The sequence below is a fragment of the Pygoscelis adeliae genome, unplaced genomic scaffold, assembly GCF_000699105.1.
Source record: "Pygoscelis adeliae isolate BGI_AS28 unplaced genomic scaffold, ASM69910v1 Scaffold300, whole genome shotgun sequence".
In the NCBI taxonomy this organism is placed as follows: domain Eukaryota; kingdom Metazoa; phylum Chordata; class Aves; order Sphenisciformes; family Spheniscidae; genus Pygoscelis; species Pygoscelis adeliae.
In genome coordinates, this window is record NW_008824004.1 from 1,329,253 (window position 1) to 1,346,826 (window position 17,574).

At 38.1% G+C, this 17,574-nt stretch overlaps 1 protein-coding gene across 2 annotated transcripts; it reads left to right on the plus strand.

Moving 5' to 3' along the window:
* Positions 1-71: 71 nt before the first annotated feature.
* On the plus strand, positions 72-17,267 carry FBXO30 (F-box protein 30). Of its 2 annotated transcripts, none has more exons than XM_009325435.1 (4): positions 72-180; positions 4,296-4,400; positions 11,375-13,469; positions 14,335-17,267. In XM_009325435.1, exons 3-4 carry the CDS (start codon positions 11,391-11,393, stop codon positions 14,536-14,538), a joined length of 2,283 nt encoding a protein of 760 aa, XP_009323710.1. In that variant the 5' UTR covers positions 72-180; positions 4,296-4,400; positions 11,375-11,390; the 3' UTR covers positions 14,539-17,267. The 2 variants fall into 2 exon arrangements, with proteins under 2 accessions (XP_009323710.1, XP_009323718.1); XM_009325443.1 differs by lacking the exon at positions 72-180 and adding an exon at positions 3,716-3,759.
* The last annotated feature ends 307 nt before the right edge of the window (positions 17,268-17,574 follow it).

Genomic DNA, 17,574 nt, shown 5'->3' on the forward strand with positions numbered 1-17,574 from the left:
CGGAGAGAGCCCTGCCGCTGCCGCTTCCTCTTAGCCCGCGGTGCTGCCAGCGCTATCCGGGGTGTCGCGATAGCACGTGGGAAGCGGTAGGGCCGGGGTCCGCCTGGTGCTGTCGAGACTGCAGTCGGAGAGTCTCCTTTCTGCATGGAAGGAGAGGGGACGAGAGCAAATAATCCAGAGGTATTGCTGAAATCCTTCTCTAATCCCTCGCGTTTGGGTATTTCGAGTAGCTGTGCTCGGATCACGCAAGAGGTGGTGCTTTGTCTCTTCTCTCAGTTCCTTTTTTGATGGCTATTGACGTGCATTGGAGCCTTTTTTTTCCTCCTTTGTGAAGGTAAAGAAGGTTGCGTAGCTGTACTCCTGTACCACCCCACAGGTTGGCAATCGGAAGTGTACAGGGAGATGACAGCAGCTTGTTGAACGGCATGCACGTTGAAACAGTCCTGTGGCCTCACTTCCAAAAGTTCTAGCGCCGCTGTTGTTTGCAGCAGGTCTTCTGAACTTCCAGGGAAAAAACCCGTGGGCTGGAGAGACGGCTTTCTTTTGTTCTGTAGAGTTCTAGTCGGATTTGGCTGAGGAGCTTTTCATAATCCTTGTTTCCCTTTTGCTGATTATATTGTTAATGTGCCAAAATAAGTGTGTGTTAGCATACTAATCCAAAACCAGGCCTGTGCTGCTGTAGCAACAGCATCACCTTGCTGGTGCTAGCACTTTAGGCAAGAGATCTCCCTCTGCTTTCTCCAGAATCGGTGTGTAGCACTTGATGGTTCAGTCGTTTCCCTGGATGGCTGCTGCCTTCTGCAGCATGTTGGTGTCATACACCTTAACTTGCGCTGTGATCGGGAGGGTTAAGGTTCATGCGTCCCTGCTGATGAGGATGTTAGTTATGCTTATTTATGATCTTCCCCCCTCCACCCCTCTCCCAAAAGTACAAAAATATCATTAAAAGAACTTTGGTTGGTAAGCAAGTTAAATACCTGGAAGACTGAAAAATATACTGGCAACTTTAATCCATCTTCCACTGTATATGCATGTAAATATCTGTGCATTATTTCTCCATAGTGGTCAAGTTTCATCCAGAGAAGAAATAAATTCAAAGGGTGAATTGGGATTGTATTGCAAGCTTGAGACTTTTTGTGGGGTCTCTATCTCATTCTTTTCCAAAGTTAGAAGGTGTTAGAGAACTGGAGAATCCCAGCAGAATAGGCAAAGACTATGCAGAAAAAGTGTTTTTACTTTGCTACTTGAATGTTCTTTCTTTTGCACTAAATTCTTCTTTTACCCAATTAACTTCTTAAATTTGGATTATATTTCCCTTGCTTTCTACTTCGATGTTAGAAGTCTAATGGGCAAAGTAAGTGCTGAGTTTAACTAGCAATATCTGATTGGAAACTTTCTGGGCAAGATTTCTGCACGTTTTTGGACAACCAAGTTTTTGACGTAGGTCCTAAAGAGTGTCTTGTAGTACCTTTGTGAAGAAGAAAACATATGGCTGTAAGTCTTCAAGTGAGCTCCTGTAGCTGCTGTGGATTTCAGCTTTGTAATAAACCTATGCTTTGTATTCAGTCCAACTGAACTAAAAATAACAAATAAAATTTCCTTCATATTGATAGATCTATTGTTTGGTGAGCTCTGTCTCAAATGAGGCAAATGCTGTTTGCCTCTGGCAATGAGATCCAGTGGTGTAGAGATGGGAGCAGGGAATCATTTATGTAGCGATCATTGTACTTGTGCCAATTCTCTTTCAGTTTCCTTATCTGCACAATAAGAATAAAGATAACTTGAGTATTTGTTGGTGAGATGGTTAGATTGTATAAGGAGTAAGTATTCCTGAACAGACCACAAATAAACAAGTAGTTACATTATTAAGTGAGGGTTACAGAGAAATCCTATGTAAGCTGTCCTAAGTGCCTGGGCACTGTCCAGTCTCAGTATTGAATGAAGGAAAAAAGACTGAAAAAATCTTGTAGTATAAACTGGTCTAAAACAGGCCAAGAGAGTTAAAGTCACAGGGGAGCTCTAGATTCTGACTTACTTTCCAAGCTACTGTTTTTAATGGTTTTTGAGATGACACTTGATGTCTTAATTTTACTGTAATCTGTTAATGCTACTTGAATCTAAAATACCCTGCAAACCCTTGCAGTCTGTAGAACATCTAACTGAGTAGACTGTGCTGTTGTTTACCAAATGCCAAACACTGATCTAAGCTCTTAATGTGAAATCGTGATGAAAACCTGATAGGTTTAAACTTAAGGCGGGAGAATGAGAGGCGCGGTGAGGTAAAATCCTAATTGGCGTAATTACAGCTTTTCATATAAAACTGAAGGTAGTGGTTCGGGTTGATGGTTGAGTAGATACCTGGTTTAGACTTGGTTACGTAGGTGCCGGAAGGTGGGTGGTGTTTAGTTTGTTTGTTGAAGTTTAAGCTTTGTATTTATTTGTCTATTTAGAAGCATCTCTAGTAGAAGCTGTAGTTTTCCAAAAGTCCTATGGGACACAGTAATTTGCTGGAGTGACAGATTCATTGCAAATAGGATCTTTTTAGGAGTGTGCTTTATTGACATAGCTGTAGTACTCTCACAAAACCTTGTTTTAGCTGAGTCACTATTGTATTCGGCTATGGAATGTGTTTGGATGGGAATGTTCAGCTGGAGTCTTTGAGGAAAAAGTAATAGCATCAAGCCCGTTGACATTTGGAAAAGGCAGTCTAAATGATATTAGAGATCAGAAATTGATGACTCATTATACGTCCTAAAACCCTGCACAAAAGTGTAGCGCAGATCTTTGTATTTTCCAGTTCTTCATTGACGTTAAAAACGTATTGGAAGAGCTGGTATAACATGCTCATTATGAGATGTATTCCCAAACATGCTCATTATTACATATATTCCCAGTTTCCTGACATCAACTAGTTGAGATAGGTGAGTTTTGTTTAGAAAATAGTTTTTTTTAAGACTGGATATTTTTTACTATTTCCATTGGTTTTAAAACCAAGCAGCTTGGAAGGGGAAAAAGCCTAACAGGTGCTGCAAAAAAGGTCTTTCATTTGATAAGAAAGTGAAATACCTGAAAATAGAATAGGTTAAAGTTGTTAATACTGTCTCTCTTCTTGTTCTCCTATTCTTTTTGTTCTACTGTTAATTTTTCAAAATATTTTAGAACAAACTCCATCTTTTCTACTTTAGTATTATCTGGTGCAGTGGGGGGGGGTCTGTTAAATTTTTTTTGTGTACTGTCTGCTGCTGGTGTACAATGGGCAGGCCATCTTCTACCAACAAGGGTGTTTTTTAATAGAAAAAATAACCTTAAATGTACAGAGTACATAACATCTGCATTTCAGTCTGGGATTTTGGAGAGCAGTTGTGTTCATGTTCCACTTACTTTAAAGTTGTTTTCTTATTTTGCTATGGGAACTGGTTAAACTTGTGTAGTAAGACCTGAAACAGTATATTAACAAGATTTTTGGCCTGATCTCTCTAAATATACAGAGGTCAGGAATTCTGTAGCAACATGTATGAATTAAAATATAATGTAAGAAGAAGGATTTATTATTGGCTTCTTTTGGGTGGCTAAAACTACCTACTGTAATATAGAATGCATTATTTTTTCCAGTAGTTCTGTTTCTGATTTCTGAGAAATGGCTTCTTTTCTTTTCTTCTGAAGGATTTGTGAGACGATATCTGGGGATAAGGATATCATTGTTCCTTTGGGTATATCACCTTGGTTCCACCTCTGTTAAGTTTTAGAGATAATCTATGGGTATGAACACATGGAAGAAGCAGCTTGTTACAGTGAAGAGCTTTTTAACGTTGAGCATAACACTGCTTAATAAATTCTCATGTCTGAAGACTGAAGCTGGACAAATTTTATCTAGACTAAAATGCAGTTTTGTAAAAGAATCAAACTTTAAAATTATTTATTTTTTTTAGTTCTCCAGCTTTTGCAATCTTTAATTTAAGTTTGTTTTTTTTCTTAAGTGGTTCCTGGTGGGCCAAACCAAAGAATTAAGTGAAGTAGGTCAGAATAATAACTTTCAATAATCTCTTCTAGCCTTAAATCTAAATAGGTAACCATCTAGTGTGACTAACAGCTAGCAATAAGCTAAAATGACAGAACTTACGTTGCGCTTGCAAAGTCTGTTAAAAACTTGTTTATTTTTCCATAAAACCTGCAAAATATTTCATCATTTGTAGCTCCAGATAGTGTAAGCACATGACCTTTTCAGAGGATTGTACATATGGAAAGCAATCTGTACACCTGAAATGAAACCTTATTTCTGATCTCATTTCTTGCAGAGTCTGCAGCAATCAAGGAGTCGCACTGAGTTCAAGTTCAGAAGTGCTTTACACATGAAATCTACTGGCTCTCTAGCTGATTCTGCCCTGTCACCATCTCAACAGGTAGAGTGCTTTTGTGCCTGAGCCATGCAGCAAGCATAGCTGTTCTGGTGTGGTTGTCCTGTGTCAGCGTGTGTCCAAAGGTACATTGAGGCCTTTGGGTTTCTTCTTTGGGGAATGTGTCAAGGAGACAAGAATGCATGGCAGATCTGTCACAAAAGTACTCTAAAGAAAAGCCTAGTAGTTTTGGTTTTGATTTTTAACACTCATAGAGTTTAATAATGATAGAAGAAAGAGTTCTGTCATTCTATCAGAGCTTCTGTTCTAAAATGGAACAAAATCAGACCCATGGGGCATCAGTGGAGGGTCCACTTCGGTCAAAGCAGTGTTTTGCTTTGGGTAATTTTCCCCTTGAATTCTATTTTTTTTTGATTGCAATGGTGTGGGAGGAAATATCGCACGGAATTATCTGAAAGTGTTACTCAAAAGAACGCAAAATACAGGTCAGCTTCTGTAATAGGATATTTGGGGCAGGAGTAGACATGGAAAGGCTTTTCTTTATAAGGTTGACATAAAGAAGTTGTACTTCCTTATAACTCTAATACTCACTATTTTTGCTGTAGTTAGTTTCTTTTTGTTTTGGTCTGAATTGTTTTTGAGGTAGATGGATAACTTTAATTTATGCTTCAAAAAGCAGTTAGTACATACTCCTTCGATGCTAGATCACTGATAAAACTAGAATCTTTCCAGAAGTACGTATCCCCCTGAGGTTTTTTCCTTGCAGTAAGAAGCCATGTTTTGAGCCTGACCTTTTTCTGCCTCTTTTGTGTAATACATATAAATTGCTGTAGACTGTGATGATAATGGTAGAAGTAGCATACTACTTGTATAGTAGTTTGAGCTTTAGTAATCGAAGCTCCTTCTCACGTGTTCACTGATTAACAAAAAAAAATAATGTAGACTCATTCTAGTATGTCCAATATGTGCAGTCACTACTAGGCAGGGAAGATGCTCTCTTCTTTGTTGTGGATGAATTTATGTTTGAGAATGCAGTGGAAACTTGTCTATCAAAATGTTTTGAATATAGTTTTAACTTGTCTGATCTGCCTAGTTGTAACAGAAGCCAGGATTGTCCTGATGAACTTGGGGGTGAGGGGTGGTAATTTGTATCCCATAAGGTTGAGATTTTAAGTGTGGCATCTGAAAGGATGCTACTTCCTAAAAGTATGTCTGATGTAAACTAGTTTGAAGAAAATATAAGGCTTCATAAAGTTCCTGTCAGGAACTTCTCTTTGAAATCAGAAAAATCATATAAAAAAGAACAATTGCCTAGTATATAAGACATTAAAATGTGGCCACATGCACTGCTCTATTACCTGTGCAACTGAAGCACACACCTTTAAATTTGTCACCTCTTAGTCATGTTGTTTCACGTTAATAACTAGCAGTTTGTAATGTTGTTTGTTGTTCTTTTGAATTTACTATTTTAAAGAGTGGTTGGAAATTAGTGTAGTGTTAGATTAACTTTGCTGTATGTCCCTGTTTCCTGCCTTCCCAATGCTATGGAGAGACATTTAAGCAGGATTTGAGGTACCTAGCTCCCTAATATGAGGACAATGGCTGCACTGGCTTTGGAGAAGCCTCGTGGTGGGGCTTTTTAACCTTAGACTTTGTGGAGTCTCGAGGAGTAGAGTTAGAGCTGCCTTTTGTTGCTCACCTCAAGCAGGGATGGCAACTAGTGGTGGCATTTGCCATTCTCCAGTTGAAATGGTGTCGAAGACATCTTGCTGAACCTCCAGTTCATGTTTTTCATCGGTTATTTGAAAACTGTTAAATCAAAACAGTCCTCAAACCAACCAGCCCAAACACCACCACCCCCAAAGCCAAAAAGGGAGCATAACATGCATAACATAGAAAGTTAACGTGACTATGCTATTGTAGTAATAGACTGAGGTGTTGGATTTTAGATACAAACATTGTTATACTTTTTGTGCAGGATAGGGATGACAAGACAAGAAAAGCTTACCTTCCAGAAGACTGCAGAGCTCATTTAAAGCATTTGATAGTTAGACCTGTGAGTCAAGGTGAATGATAGTTATTCTCCCATGCGTGGTAGGATATAGAAAAATAAAATAGCTTGTTCAATAATTATCTATAGTACTGCCAATTCTATTTTGGTAAAATATTTTAAAGCCTTTTTTTTTTTTTTAATAATACTGCTCTCTACCTCTTGCCCTATTTTTCCTTACCCTTTTTTTAACCACCTGTCACTAAAATCTCTCTCTCACTTGGCCATTTCCTCTCTGAAAGTTTCTGCATCTTTTGCTACTTGTTAGTCACTCTTTTAGCCAGAGACCTGGGTAAAAGCTGGAAGATTCAGAAATATGGCAGTCTTTTCTACAATCTCCAAAACAAAAGGGAATTTTTTTGAATGGTTTGCATATATTTGGCTGCTTGTGGGTGGATTTGGATGCTCCTGGGAGTTTAAACCTGTAGTACTGCTTGTGTCTCTCTATTCTTCTACTTCCTTGAACCAGTAATTGAAGAACCTGTTGGCCTATTTAGTTGAATTTGATAGAGGGAAGAGTCTCGAAGATAGTTGAACTTTATAGGTTTGGTGAATAAAAGGTAGCTGAGTAACGGAGGGTTCCAATGGCAGTAATTGTTGCTGTGATTTTCTATCTTACTGGCACCAAAGAATTTGTACAGGGGAGAGTAAGTAAGCAGACTTTGGGTTTGATAATGCTAAGTACAGCTCCTTATACTTTGTGGTGTAGAAGAAAGTGAGAGCTCTCACTTGCAGCTCAAGTATTGTGTGGTGACTGTCTGAGACCCTTATTATGCTATTTTAATGTTTGTGTTACAACAGCATCTGAAAATCATGTGGCTGTAGCAGCTGGAATTTTAATCCTTTTAATTATGACAGATTTTCAAAGCATGTTCTGGCTGATTTGGTCAGCTGACTGTATAGTATGTACAATAACACCAAGTGATTGCACAAATTCTGAGAGCAGTGGTCACCTCACTGGAATGGGATGTATTTTTAGGTTTCTCTGCTAGTAACAGTCAAGTGTGTGTACTTAAGCATCTCATATGAACTGAATCTAGTTGCTGACACTACACTATCAGAAAAGGACAGCTGTTCCTTCTTGCTATAGCCATTGATCTGACACTTATCTTCTCACCAAATTGTGGCAAGGAACACAATGGGGTGTAAACACTGTAAGTATTATTGGCACATGTTTTAATGACAGATATTTTTCTTCAGGTCAGCAATGACACCCTTTGCTAGCCCTTTCAATTTTCTGTATCAGAGAAACTGAAAGCACTTTGTTACCTCTAGCAAGAATTTTCTTTATCTCCCCTTCACCCAGCAGTTTTTTCCTTTACAAGGCAATGTTTGGGAAGAGGGTGGTTCTTGTTCTCAATGTAGTCCTAGTGATATATTGGCTCTGGTTCTTCAATGGAAAATGACTCGTGTGGATGCTCTTAATCAATGAATCAAAGAGGTGCTAAGTTCTGTGGTTCACGAGGTTAGCTTACAAAATGGAGTGAGTCGTGATCATTTGTTGATTAATGAATGTGCTAATTCTTGAGGTCTTATCCATTATTTCACCAGTTTGTTAGGGTCGTTTGTTTTTTTGCCTTTGGACTTACTTTGCAATTTGATAATTGAATTATATCAAAAGCCTTAACTAGTTTAAGCGGTCCAGGAACTCATGACTGCCCAGAACAGTTGTTGAGTTTGAAGCCCAGGTATTAAAATTAAAAATGCAGAAAAAGGACGTTTAATATATATAAAGGACTTTGTAGTCAGCTATAAATAAAATGTGACTTGCTGACTAAATTGAAGTTCTGTGGCAGGTGCTGTGAAGTTAAGGCTTCTAAGCAGGACACAGAATTTTAGTGAATGTCCTGCTGATGTTCTACTGATGTCCAAAGAGATTTTAAATTATATATTTAGTTAAGGAGCCAAGGGATTTAAATTTTAAGAGAAATGGCAACTAATATCAAACTTTTTAGTGACCAATAAAATTCTAATTTATAGAAACTGCGAGAATGGGTTACTTCAGCTATTTAATTGATCACATGCGTAACTGCTTCTTTATAAAAGCAATTGCAAGCATCTGTTACAGAACTAAATTAGCATCTGTCTGTTGGTAAAACATGGTATTTTAGTGTCTGCTCTGGCTTTCATATACTGTCTGTTAGTGATATTTGATGTTTTTACCAGGTTTTGTCTCCTTACACACTTCAAAATTTCATTTGCTTGTATGAAATCATTAAGTTTTGATGAATATTAGCTTATGTGTGAAAGGAGTCCAGGAGCCTCAGAAAAGCCAGTATCATCATGCAACTCGGGTTTCACAATCTGACTTGTAAAGACCAAGATAGTGTGCTAGGGAGGAGGATGTTTCACTGTCTTAATAGAATGTTCTTCTGTGTAAGCTCACATAGGCTATTTAAAGCTAGTATTCAGTGATGGTTGAGTAATTTAGGGTATGTCTACACAAATGGTGCAGGCAAACACGAGCTCTGACTGCGTTCTGAGCTGTCTGCATGCGGGCCGGCTTTGGCCTAGGAGCAATAGAACAATGCTAGCATAGCAGTGTGCGCTAGCTAACACGCCTGCCCTCTGCTCTAGAAGTGGCTCGCTTCTGGCCATCTTAAAGTGAGCAGGGTGCATAGCTTTTTGCAAAGTAGGTAAACAATATATATTTTTTTTAAATGTAATTGTGGGTAACTGATTAAATTAAGTCTTACTGCTACCAGACTGTTTGTTTTATGGGAGCAGGACTGTGTTTAGATACATGAAGCAAAGGCTGGGCTCTATGAGGGCTCTTGCATTATAAACTAGCAATTGTCTTTTTCAGGGCTGTTCCTGTTTTGTGTCAAGTGCTTTAAAATACACACATAACCTGAGAGCTTCCTTTTGATCTCTGCTCACCTGTTGACTTGAGGAAAACTAGAGTTTGGTTTTAATATTGATGCAAAACCCTGAAATTTTCTTTGGTCTAGCAACAGGTAGGCTGCTGTATTTGGCAGGAATTACTTAGAGCGGGCTTTGCCAGAAGAACTAAAAATATCTCGGAGAAGTCAAATAATTTTCTTTTTCATTCTTTACTGAATATGTTTCAGGTCTTTGCAGTAGATGCTGTCTGACTTCATACGCAAGTTGAAAGCAGGTTGTGTGCCAGAAAGGTGTGCTAAAATGTTTAGCAAGTCAGTCAGTGAGTGAGTTCAGTGACTGATGCGCTTGACAACTTATTCGAAACTTAATTGTTACTCAGTATATAAATACTAAGGTATGGGGGGGGGAAATTCAGCTGTGTTTTGCCTGCTAAGTGTAGCACATATGCTTCTTTGTTAGAAGTGTTCAGGAGAGTGGGTGGCTAAAATATTTGAGTTATCCAATTTACGATGGATGGGGGGATGAGGACTGGTTGCTACTTAAAGTTGGCATGAATTTCAAAGCATTAAAAGAATACAAGTGAGTGAAGTGTCACACAGAAATCTAAATGCTTTAAATAAAGTGGAGTGTCTTAAAAGGCTGTTTTGTTTCCTCTTACCTTCAGTTTGAACAAGAGGAATAATACTGATCAGTTTTATTTTTACAGTTTAGAGTATTTTTAATTTAAGAAGTTTTAATGCATTAAAACTGAAGTGTTCAGTCTGAAGACAATGCATGAGAGCGCTTGTTAGCTAGTAGAATAAAATAAGGCACCATTTCTATTAAATTCTGTAAGCATTTTATTTTTCAAGAAAATTGCTGGAGGGTGGGGAGTGAGGAAAAGATGGAACGGAGCATTGTGTTTTTGACACAGTATTTTGAGATTTGGCTCTGTGCAAGTCATTCTCTGATGTCTCTGAACTGTAACCCCCAGTGGTATCACTTCTGAGAGGGAGTTTGTTAGAGCACAGGGGAGAGCTTGGTCACTTGCGTGGGCCTGCACTCCAGCTAGTGAGTAGTTCCAGAGTGTCTCGAAGTATGGTAGAAAGACGCAGTTTACTCTCTCCTTTTTTTTTTTTCTTTTTTTTCTCCCTACCACAACAAAGAATTGAATTTTTTGTTTGTGTCAATTAGTTGTAATAGATTATGCAATGAATTTTATTTGGATTTTTATTGCTGTTTGGCCTTGTTATGTAAAGTTGTTATGTTACCCTTACACTTTGAACTGCTGGTACTGTAATCATGACGGCCATAGGATGCATTAAAAAAATTACCTTTTGTGGGTTGTACTGGGGGTATAGATAGGACCCTGTGGGGTAGTAAAGCTTTATGTAGAAGTACTTGTTCAATGTGTAATATAATTGCTACCCTTATGCAACAACTACTACAAAAACAGGGGAGGAGCTATAGGCTATAGATGAAGAAAAAACGAAGAGTGAGGAGCTGTTGTAAAGGACTGCTGTCTGGCAGAAGCATGGAGGCGGGGGAGACTGGGACATGACAGGGGATTGAGATACACGCTGAGGGCTGCGGATTGCCCTAAACAGAAGCGCATGAAGAGGGTGTCAGAAGCTTAGGTGGTAGCAAGCAGCCCAGCAAATAGGTTGCCCCTGTTTAATTTAGAGAACTGGAGATGAGGATGAACCTTGGCTTCCTTTATTTCATCTGCCTACTCTGTAGAGTTGTATGGTTTATGATTTTAGGTAGTAGGCCATAGTCAACAATCATGTTTTTCATTGAATAATCTATTTGCAATGGGCAGGGGAAGAGAGCTATTCCAGAGGGAAGGATTAGATAACATTTTTACCGAAGTTGCATATATCATACCTGGTGAATAAATGCATAGACTATGTCTTGAGCTCTGGTACAAATGTGTGTCTTTAATTTTCAGGTGAACTCCTAAACACCATTTCTGAGATAACATGTCACATGCTTGCTCTCTTAAAATGGCTACTGATCAGTTCACATTGTGTTAACATATCTCTCTCTGTACGTGTAGAGGATGCAAAACTGCAAATAACTGTTAGTAAATATTAACAATAGTGAGTTAATATTCTATGCTTTTGTCTACTTTCTCTTCACTCAGGATTGGATTTACAGTCATGGAGGAACATCAACAACATTTACACTGTGTGAACTGTGTCAGCCGTCGTTGTATGACCAGACCAGAGCCTGGCATTTCCTGTGATTTGATTGGCTGCCCGTTGGTTTGTGGAGCAGTTTTTCACTCGTGTAAAGCTGAGGAACATCGCATGTTATGTCCACTTGAAAGAGTGCCTTGTTTGAATAGTGGCTTTGGATGTCCCTTCATAGTAGCCCGAAATAAAATTGCTGATCATCTCGAAGTTTGTCCTGCAAGTGTGGTATGTTGTACCATGGAGTGGAATAGATGGCCAGTCAGTTACGCAGACCGAAAATCTTATGAAAATCTGAGCAAAGATGTTGATGAAGTGGAACAGCTAGATATGGCTTTAGCCCTTCAAGACCAGCGCATGTTATTAGAATCACTTAAAGTTGCAACTATGATGTCAAAAGCAGGTGATCAAATACCAGAATCCAGAGAGCAAACCTCTGTCAAATCAAGTGCCCCAGATACAGTGCATTCCAATGGTTTGATGCCTGTAGATGAAGAGTCCTATGGCGCACTTTATCAAGCTACTGTAGAAACAACAAGGAGTTTAGCTGCTGCTCTGGATATCCTGAACACTGCTACAAGGGACATGAATATGTTAAGTTCAAGGCTTTGCATTTCACCACATGAAAAGAAAGAAGATACTGAGGTTAAAGAACAAGCTTCTAATGGCATTATTCAGGATAAAAAGTCTGACCGTGAATATCCAGATGAAGATAACATAGGAGCAGTTGGGGGAATTAACTTTGATAGCTTGAGTCAAAATTCACAAATGGAGCAAAATGGTTCTAGTGATATTTGTTACGATGTAGTGCAAAAACATGACTTAAATCTAAACCTCAATAACTCCTCACTTTTGTGTAATGGCTTTCATGTAGAAAATGAATGTTCAAAGGTGTTGGACCAGAATGAAGATCTTGGTGTATCTAATTCAAAACCATCCCATGTAGCAAATGGTGAATGTACTGCATCTCATGATGATGAAGCATTACAGTCTTGCAGCTCCTTCCCTGTAACAGCACAACTTAAAGAAGTAGTATCAGCTGATCACTTAGTTAATGGCAATGTTAATCGTGTACTACTTCCCCATAATGCTAACGAAGAAGAAATGTTAGAGAGACAAGTGGAGCAAGAAAGATTGAGAAATGTAGATGCGTTTTCGCTTTTACGGCATCGATCATACAAATTCCTTGTTAACCACTATTGGTCTACACCAAAAGAAGACAAAGCTGTTGATACATCAGATTTGGAGATAACAGAAGATCCTATGGGTCTTCAGGGGATTGATCTAATCACTGCAGCTCTGTTGTTTTGCCTAGGAGACTCTCCCGGAGGTAGGGGGATATCAGAAAGTCGCACTGTCGATGTGTATCACGTTGACTTTGGGACCCAGACATTTTCTCTCCCATCTGCTATATTGGCCACAAATACAATGGTGGGGGAAATAGCTTCAGCTTCTGCATGTGATCATGCCAACCCACAGCTCTCAAATCCAAGTCCATTCCAGACCCTTGGACTGGATTTGGTATTGGAATATGTGGCTAGATACCAAACAAAACAGCGTTCGATGTTTACATTTGTTTGTGGACAGTTGTTTAGGAGGAATGAATTTTCATCGCATTTTAAGAATGTGCATGGTGACATTCATGCTGGCCTTAATGGCTGGATGGAGCAGAGGTGTCCTTTGGCATATTATGGGTGTACATATTCTCAACGAAGGTTTTGTCCTTCAACACAAGGGGCAAAAATTATTCATGACCGCCACTTACGGTCATTTGGAGTTCAGCCTTGTATATCCACAGTATTAGTAGAACCAGCAAAAAGCTGCTTAATTGGACTACACAATGACCATCTGAGTAGTCTGCCTTTTGAGGTTCTGCAGCACATTGCTAGTTTTCTAGATGGCTTTAGTTTATGTCAGCTTTCAAGAGTGTCACGTTTAATGAGAGATGTGTGTGGAAGCTTGCTTCAAGCACGTGGAATGGTGATACTGCTTTGGGAGAAGAAAAAGTACCCAGATGGAAGTTCTTCTTGGCAGATAAAAGAAAAGGTAAGTTCTTTTTCATTTTGAAGGTGAAAGGGAAAGTATTAAATTGTTCATGTCTCTGCTTTTTCCCTTAGTATTTTCTTTGATCACTGTTGTTATTACGTTTTTTTTGATATAATATCCCTTCAAGAAGCAGATTTTCATATAGAACAACAATTAGTGAAAATTGCTAGCAGGTTGGTTCAGTCTTCTCCACACTTGAAGAAGTAGAAGTTAAAGTAATGTCTGTCTAGTTTTTACTTGGTGTAAATAAATTAACCTCTGATTATCCCAAGATTTTAAAATATTAAATGATTACTTCATGATTTTCTTTAATACCAATATTCCATGAAAGTGGGAAAGTTGCCTACAAAGTTTGCTTTTCTTGCCCTTATACTGTTTACAGCAATTTTAATTTTTGCTCATCTCTTGAGATCCTATCCATTGCTACGATATTGAGTGCCTTAGGTATGTAAATAATTCTTAAAACCTTTGGGTGACCTTTGTATAGTACAGTTTTCACCATTTCCCCCACTCCCCACCCAATTCCAATCATTTGGAATTGCAGAAGTTGATCATTTCAGAAATGGATCATTGTGACTGGTCATGCAATACTTTGTCATTTAACTTCTGATTGCATCTACTTTGTAGATGCGAAAAGTATTGCCTGCCTTTCTTCCCAGCGTTCAGAGTTGACTTGGAATCTGAATCGGCCTGGGACTGGCTATACAAAATTTAGCATTGTATGTTCTTGTCATGTTGATTTTTGGTATGATTTATAGTAGCTGCAAAACATTGCCTGAAAGTATTATAGCACAAACATGTAATTTTCTGCTCTGAGTTCAGGTATCTTAAAACATTTTGAGCCTAAGTGCAACTTATTTTCTAGGTTTGGCGCTTCAGTACAGCCTTCTGTACTGTGAAGGAATGGAAGTTTGCTGACATCGTAAGCATGGCTGACCACTTGAAGAAATGTAGCTATAATGCTGTAGAGAGAAGAGAGGAGGCTGTTCCGCTGCCGTGTATGTGTGTAACACGAGAACTCACTAAAGAAGGACGTTCACTGCGCTCTGTTTTGAAACCAGTACTTTAAATATTGCAACCACTCCAATTGCACATACACTCAAGCACCTGCTATAACCTCGGTAATATTACGTGACACTTTATTAATGTACTAAAGATACTTTCTAGCTAAATCTACTCTGTCACTGTGTATATAAAGTTTGAAGTGACATTTATTTTTTATAATACTGTTTAGCTGGAAAGTAATGAAAGTTGCCTTAACGTTTGAAAAATTCGGAACTTGCTGGACAGGGTAGTTTTATCTAACTTATATAATTTAAGAACAAAATCCTAAGGTGTGTTTTCTGATTCACTGGTGCCCATGTTGCTGTTGACTGATAACATTACAAAAATGGCCTCTAAATGGTATGCACATTTAGACAGGAAACACTGAATTGTAGTGAGACAAAATCCTGACCAAATGTACTGTCTGTATTTGGTCTATTTTTTTTAACAAATTATAATCCAAATATTTGAAAGATAAGGAAGAATTCAAAACTTTATAGTAGATGTCTCAAACACAGCTTTTAAGCGCATCTTTTCTCATGAAATCGGCGTTATAGTGCTCCTCCTAGTTAACAGGTGGTCTAGGATCAGCTTTTTTTTTAAATTTTTTTTTTAGGAATGATCTAAGTGAACTCAGATTTACAGCAGCTTAATTTTTAGTACAACTTTCTTTTGACATGTCAACAATCATTATTTTTCTTCTGAACTATTAACAGTTATTTCACTTTTGGGAGCAAAACTTTTAGAGCTAAAAACATGGAATACCAGTTTTTACTCTCACACCTACAATGACATCGGTAAAAAATGTTTAAAATGTTTTTCCTTGTCCTGCAGTTGGCTGAGGGTTAAATTGCTTGAGCAGTCAGAAATTCAAAGTATGTGATGAACAGTTACGAATTTATAATGCAGCTAATGAAAGGGCTTTACTTGTTTTATGGTATTGTGAGATGTATTGTCTCCTTTTCTGTTAATTTGTCTATAAAAATGCTGCTTTTCTGAGGAGCATTTTAAATTACTGGTATGTATAGCAAATGTATCATCTTCATAAGATGAGACATGATTTGTTAATTGCATAAGGCATATCAGAAATGTATGTTCAACCACATCTGTTAAATGAACAACTCCAATTTCGTTCCAGTCTTCCATAATAAAAGATCTTACAAAGCATTTGTGAACAGAGAATACATGCTATGAAAAATGGCCTGGTATAGCAAAACTGTAGTAACTTCAACTGACTTTCCAACTTGTTTGTATTAATGTTGGTGTCTCTAGCCTGTTGCACTTAGCAACTGTGCCACAAAGCTGAAACAGAAACAGACCAGAGCTTGGAACAAAGAAATACAGTACGTATTTCCTTTATAGGAAAAAAGTAAGAGATTAGTAAGGAGGCGATGTTTACAAAAATGGCTGAACTTATTACTCGTCTTTTCTGTACTGGACACTTGTTAATGGCTAGTCTGGCTGCATTTCACGACTTTGGTATCTGTGCATTTCCCAAACTGGGTCCAGTCCAGCTAAACATTCACTGCCTTTTTCTATCCAGCGTGCTACAGGTGCCCAGAAAAAAATAAAATCTAGTTCTTCAGTGCCATGAGTTGAAATTACAACAGCTCAAGCAGGAGTTCTGCCTGGATCTTCAAACTACATCTTCTCTTTCCACACTTTCTCTTTTTTTTGTTTGGAGAGAGGAAAGGATTAAACCCTCTACAGAAGTTAGCAATATTTGCAGTAATTCTTATCTGTTACCACAGTTAGGTGGAAAGGAGAATCTAGATTCATGTACAAATCTGACTATACCAACTGGGTTTTAGGTAGGGATTTTAACACACACACACACACACGCACACAGAGTTCTCTGAGTGCATTGAAATGCTCATTACCCACAAATTCTTCAGTACAAGGCAGGAGACAGACTTTCATCAGTTCTCGTCTTTTAGTTCTAATTGCTCCTTGCTGCTGCTCTCCAGTGTTTAAAAGTAGTTGCGTGACTGGAAGGATCCTGAACGTTGAGGAGTTTATGGTTGCGTTTATGGCTCAATCTACTTTAAAACATCCGTCTTGGGTTACTGGTATTTTTTTAGTCAGCAATGTGGTGGTTTTGGCATTCTTTGTAACTACCCAGAACCCTGATAAGTATGGTAGGCAGGCATGTGTCTCGGTCGCTTAGGAGAAGAGGGTATTCAGTTAGAGGAGCTGGTGTTGGTAGAATCTCGCTTGTAGCACAGTGCGGATCTACATCTAAAGTATCATCAGTTGTTGGATCTATTAAAAGAACTTTTTAAGTACTCGGTGTTCTTCTTAAGAAATAACACTATTTCTCAATACATGCACTTTTGTTTTCAAATGTAGATACAGGCTTTTTTGTTAAATTAGTTTATTTTTTATGAGAATCCAGAGCTATTAAAATATCAATGTTGTAAACAAAAAATCTGCCTTGTAAACTGCTCCAAATGCAGGAATACAATATAGTTAGGATAAAAACTTTTTTTTTTTTTACACTGCTATGCAGTTTGTAAAACATCTATGGTGTATAGTCAGTCTATCAATGTGGCTTGTTCACATTTGCCCTTGAATTTTAAAAATGTTGTATCCCTTTCCTGGTACATCTTCCTTACAGCATATATAGACAGCTGTTCCAGTCTTTCTTCTACTTGATACCACATTGCTACTTTGTTTAAAATATTATGTTTTCAATCATTATGCAATATTTTTTTGCAATGTCTGTTGAAATCCTAATAAAACTTTTGGAGTTTCTCTTTTAGTATGATTGTACTTTTTTTAAAGCTTATCACCAGCCTTCCGGTGCTCAAACACGGTGCTCAATGTCTGCCTATAGGATTCCAGTAAGTACTCAAAAAATCAAGTTACATAAAGGAATCTATTTACAAACATTGAAACATTGCATAATTTGGAAGTGATTAATATGTATTCACATTCATTTCATTATGAAGATCAGTCATTCCTTTTTGGACTATACACCCATTTCTATTGCTTTGGTCTATTATGCAGCATAGATTTCTTTCCACAATTAAAGATTTAACTACATAACGTTGAAGACTCA

What these genes read in the sequence shown, in the direction of transcription:
- FBXO30 (XM_009325435.1), top strand. Translation starts at nt 11,391, where the DNA reads ATGGAGGAACATCAACAACATTTACACTGTGTGAACTGTGTCAGCCGT. An exon ending in CTTGGCAGATAAAAGAAAAG is followed by an intron (nt 13,470 to 14,334) that starts GTAAGTTCTTTT and finishes CTTATTTTCTAG; the next exon opens with GTTTGGCGCTTCAGTACAGC.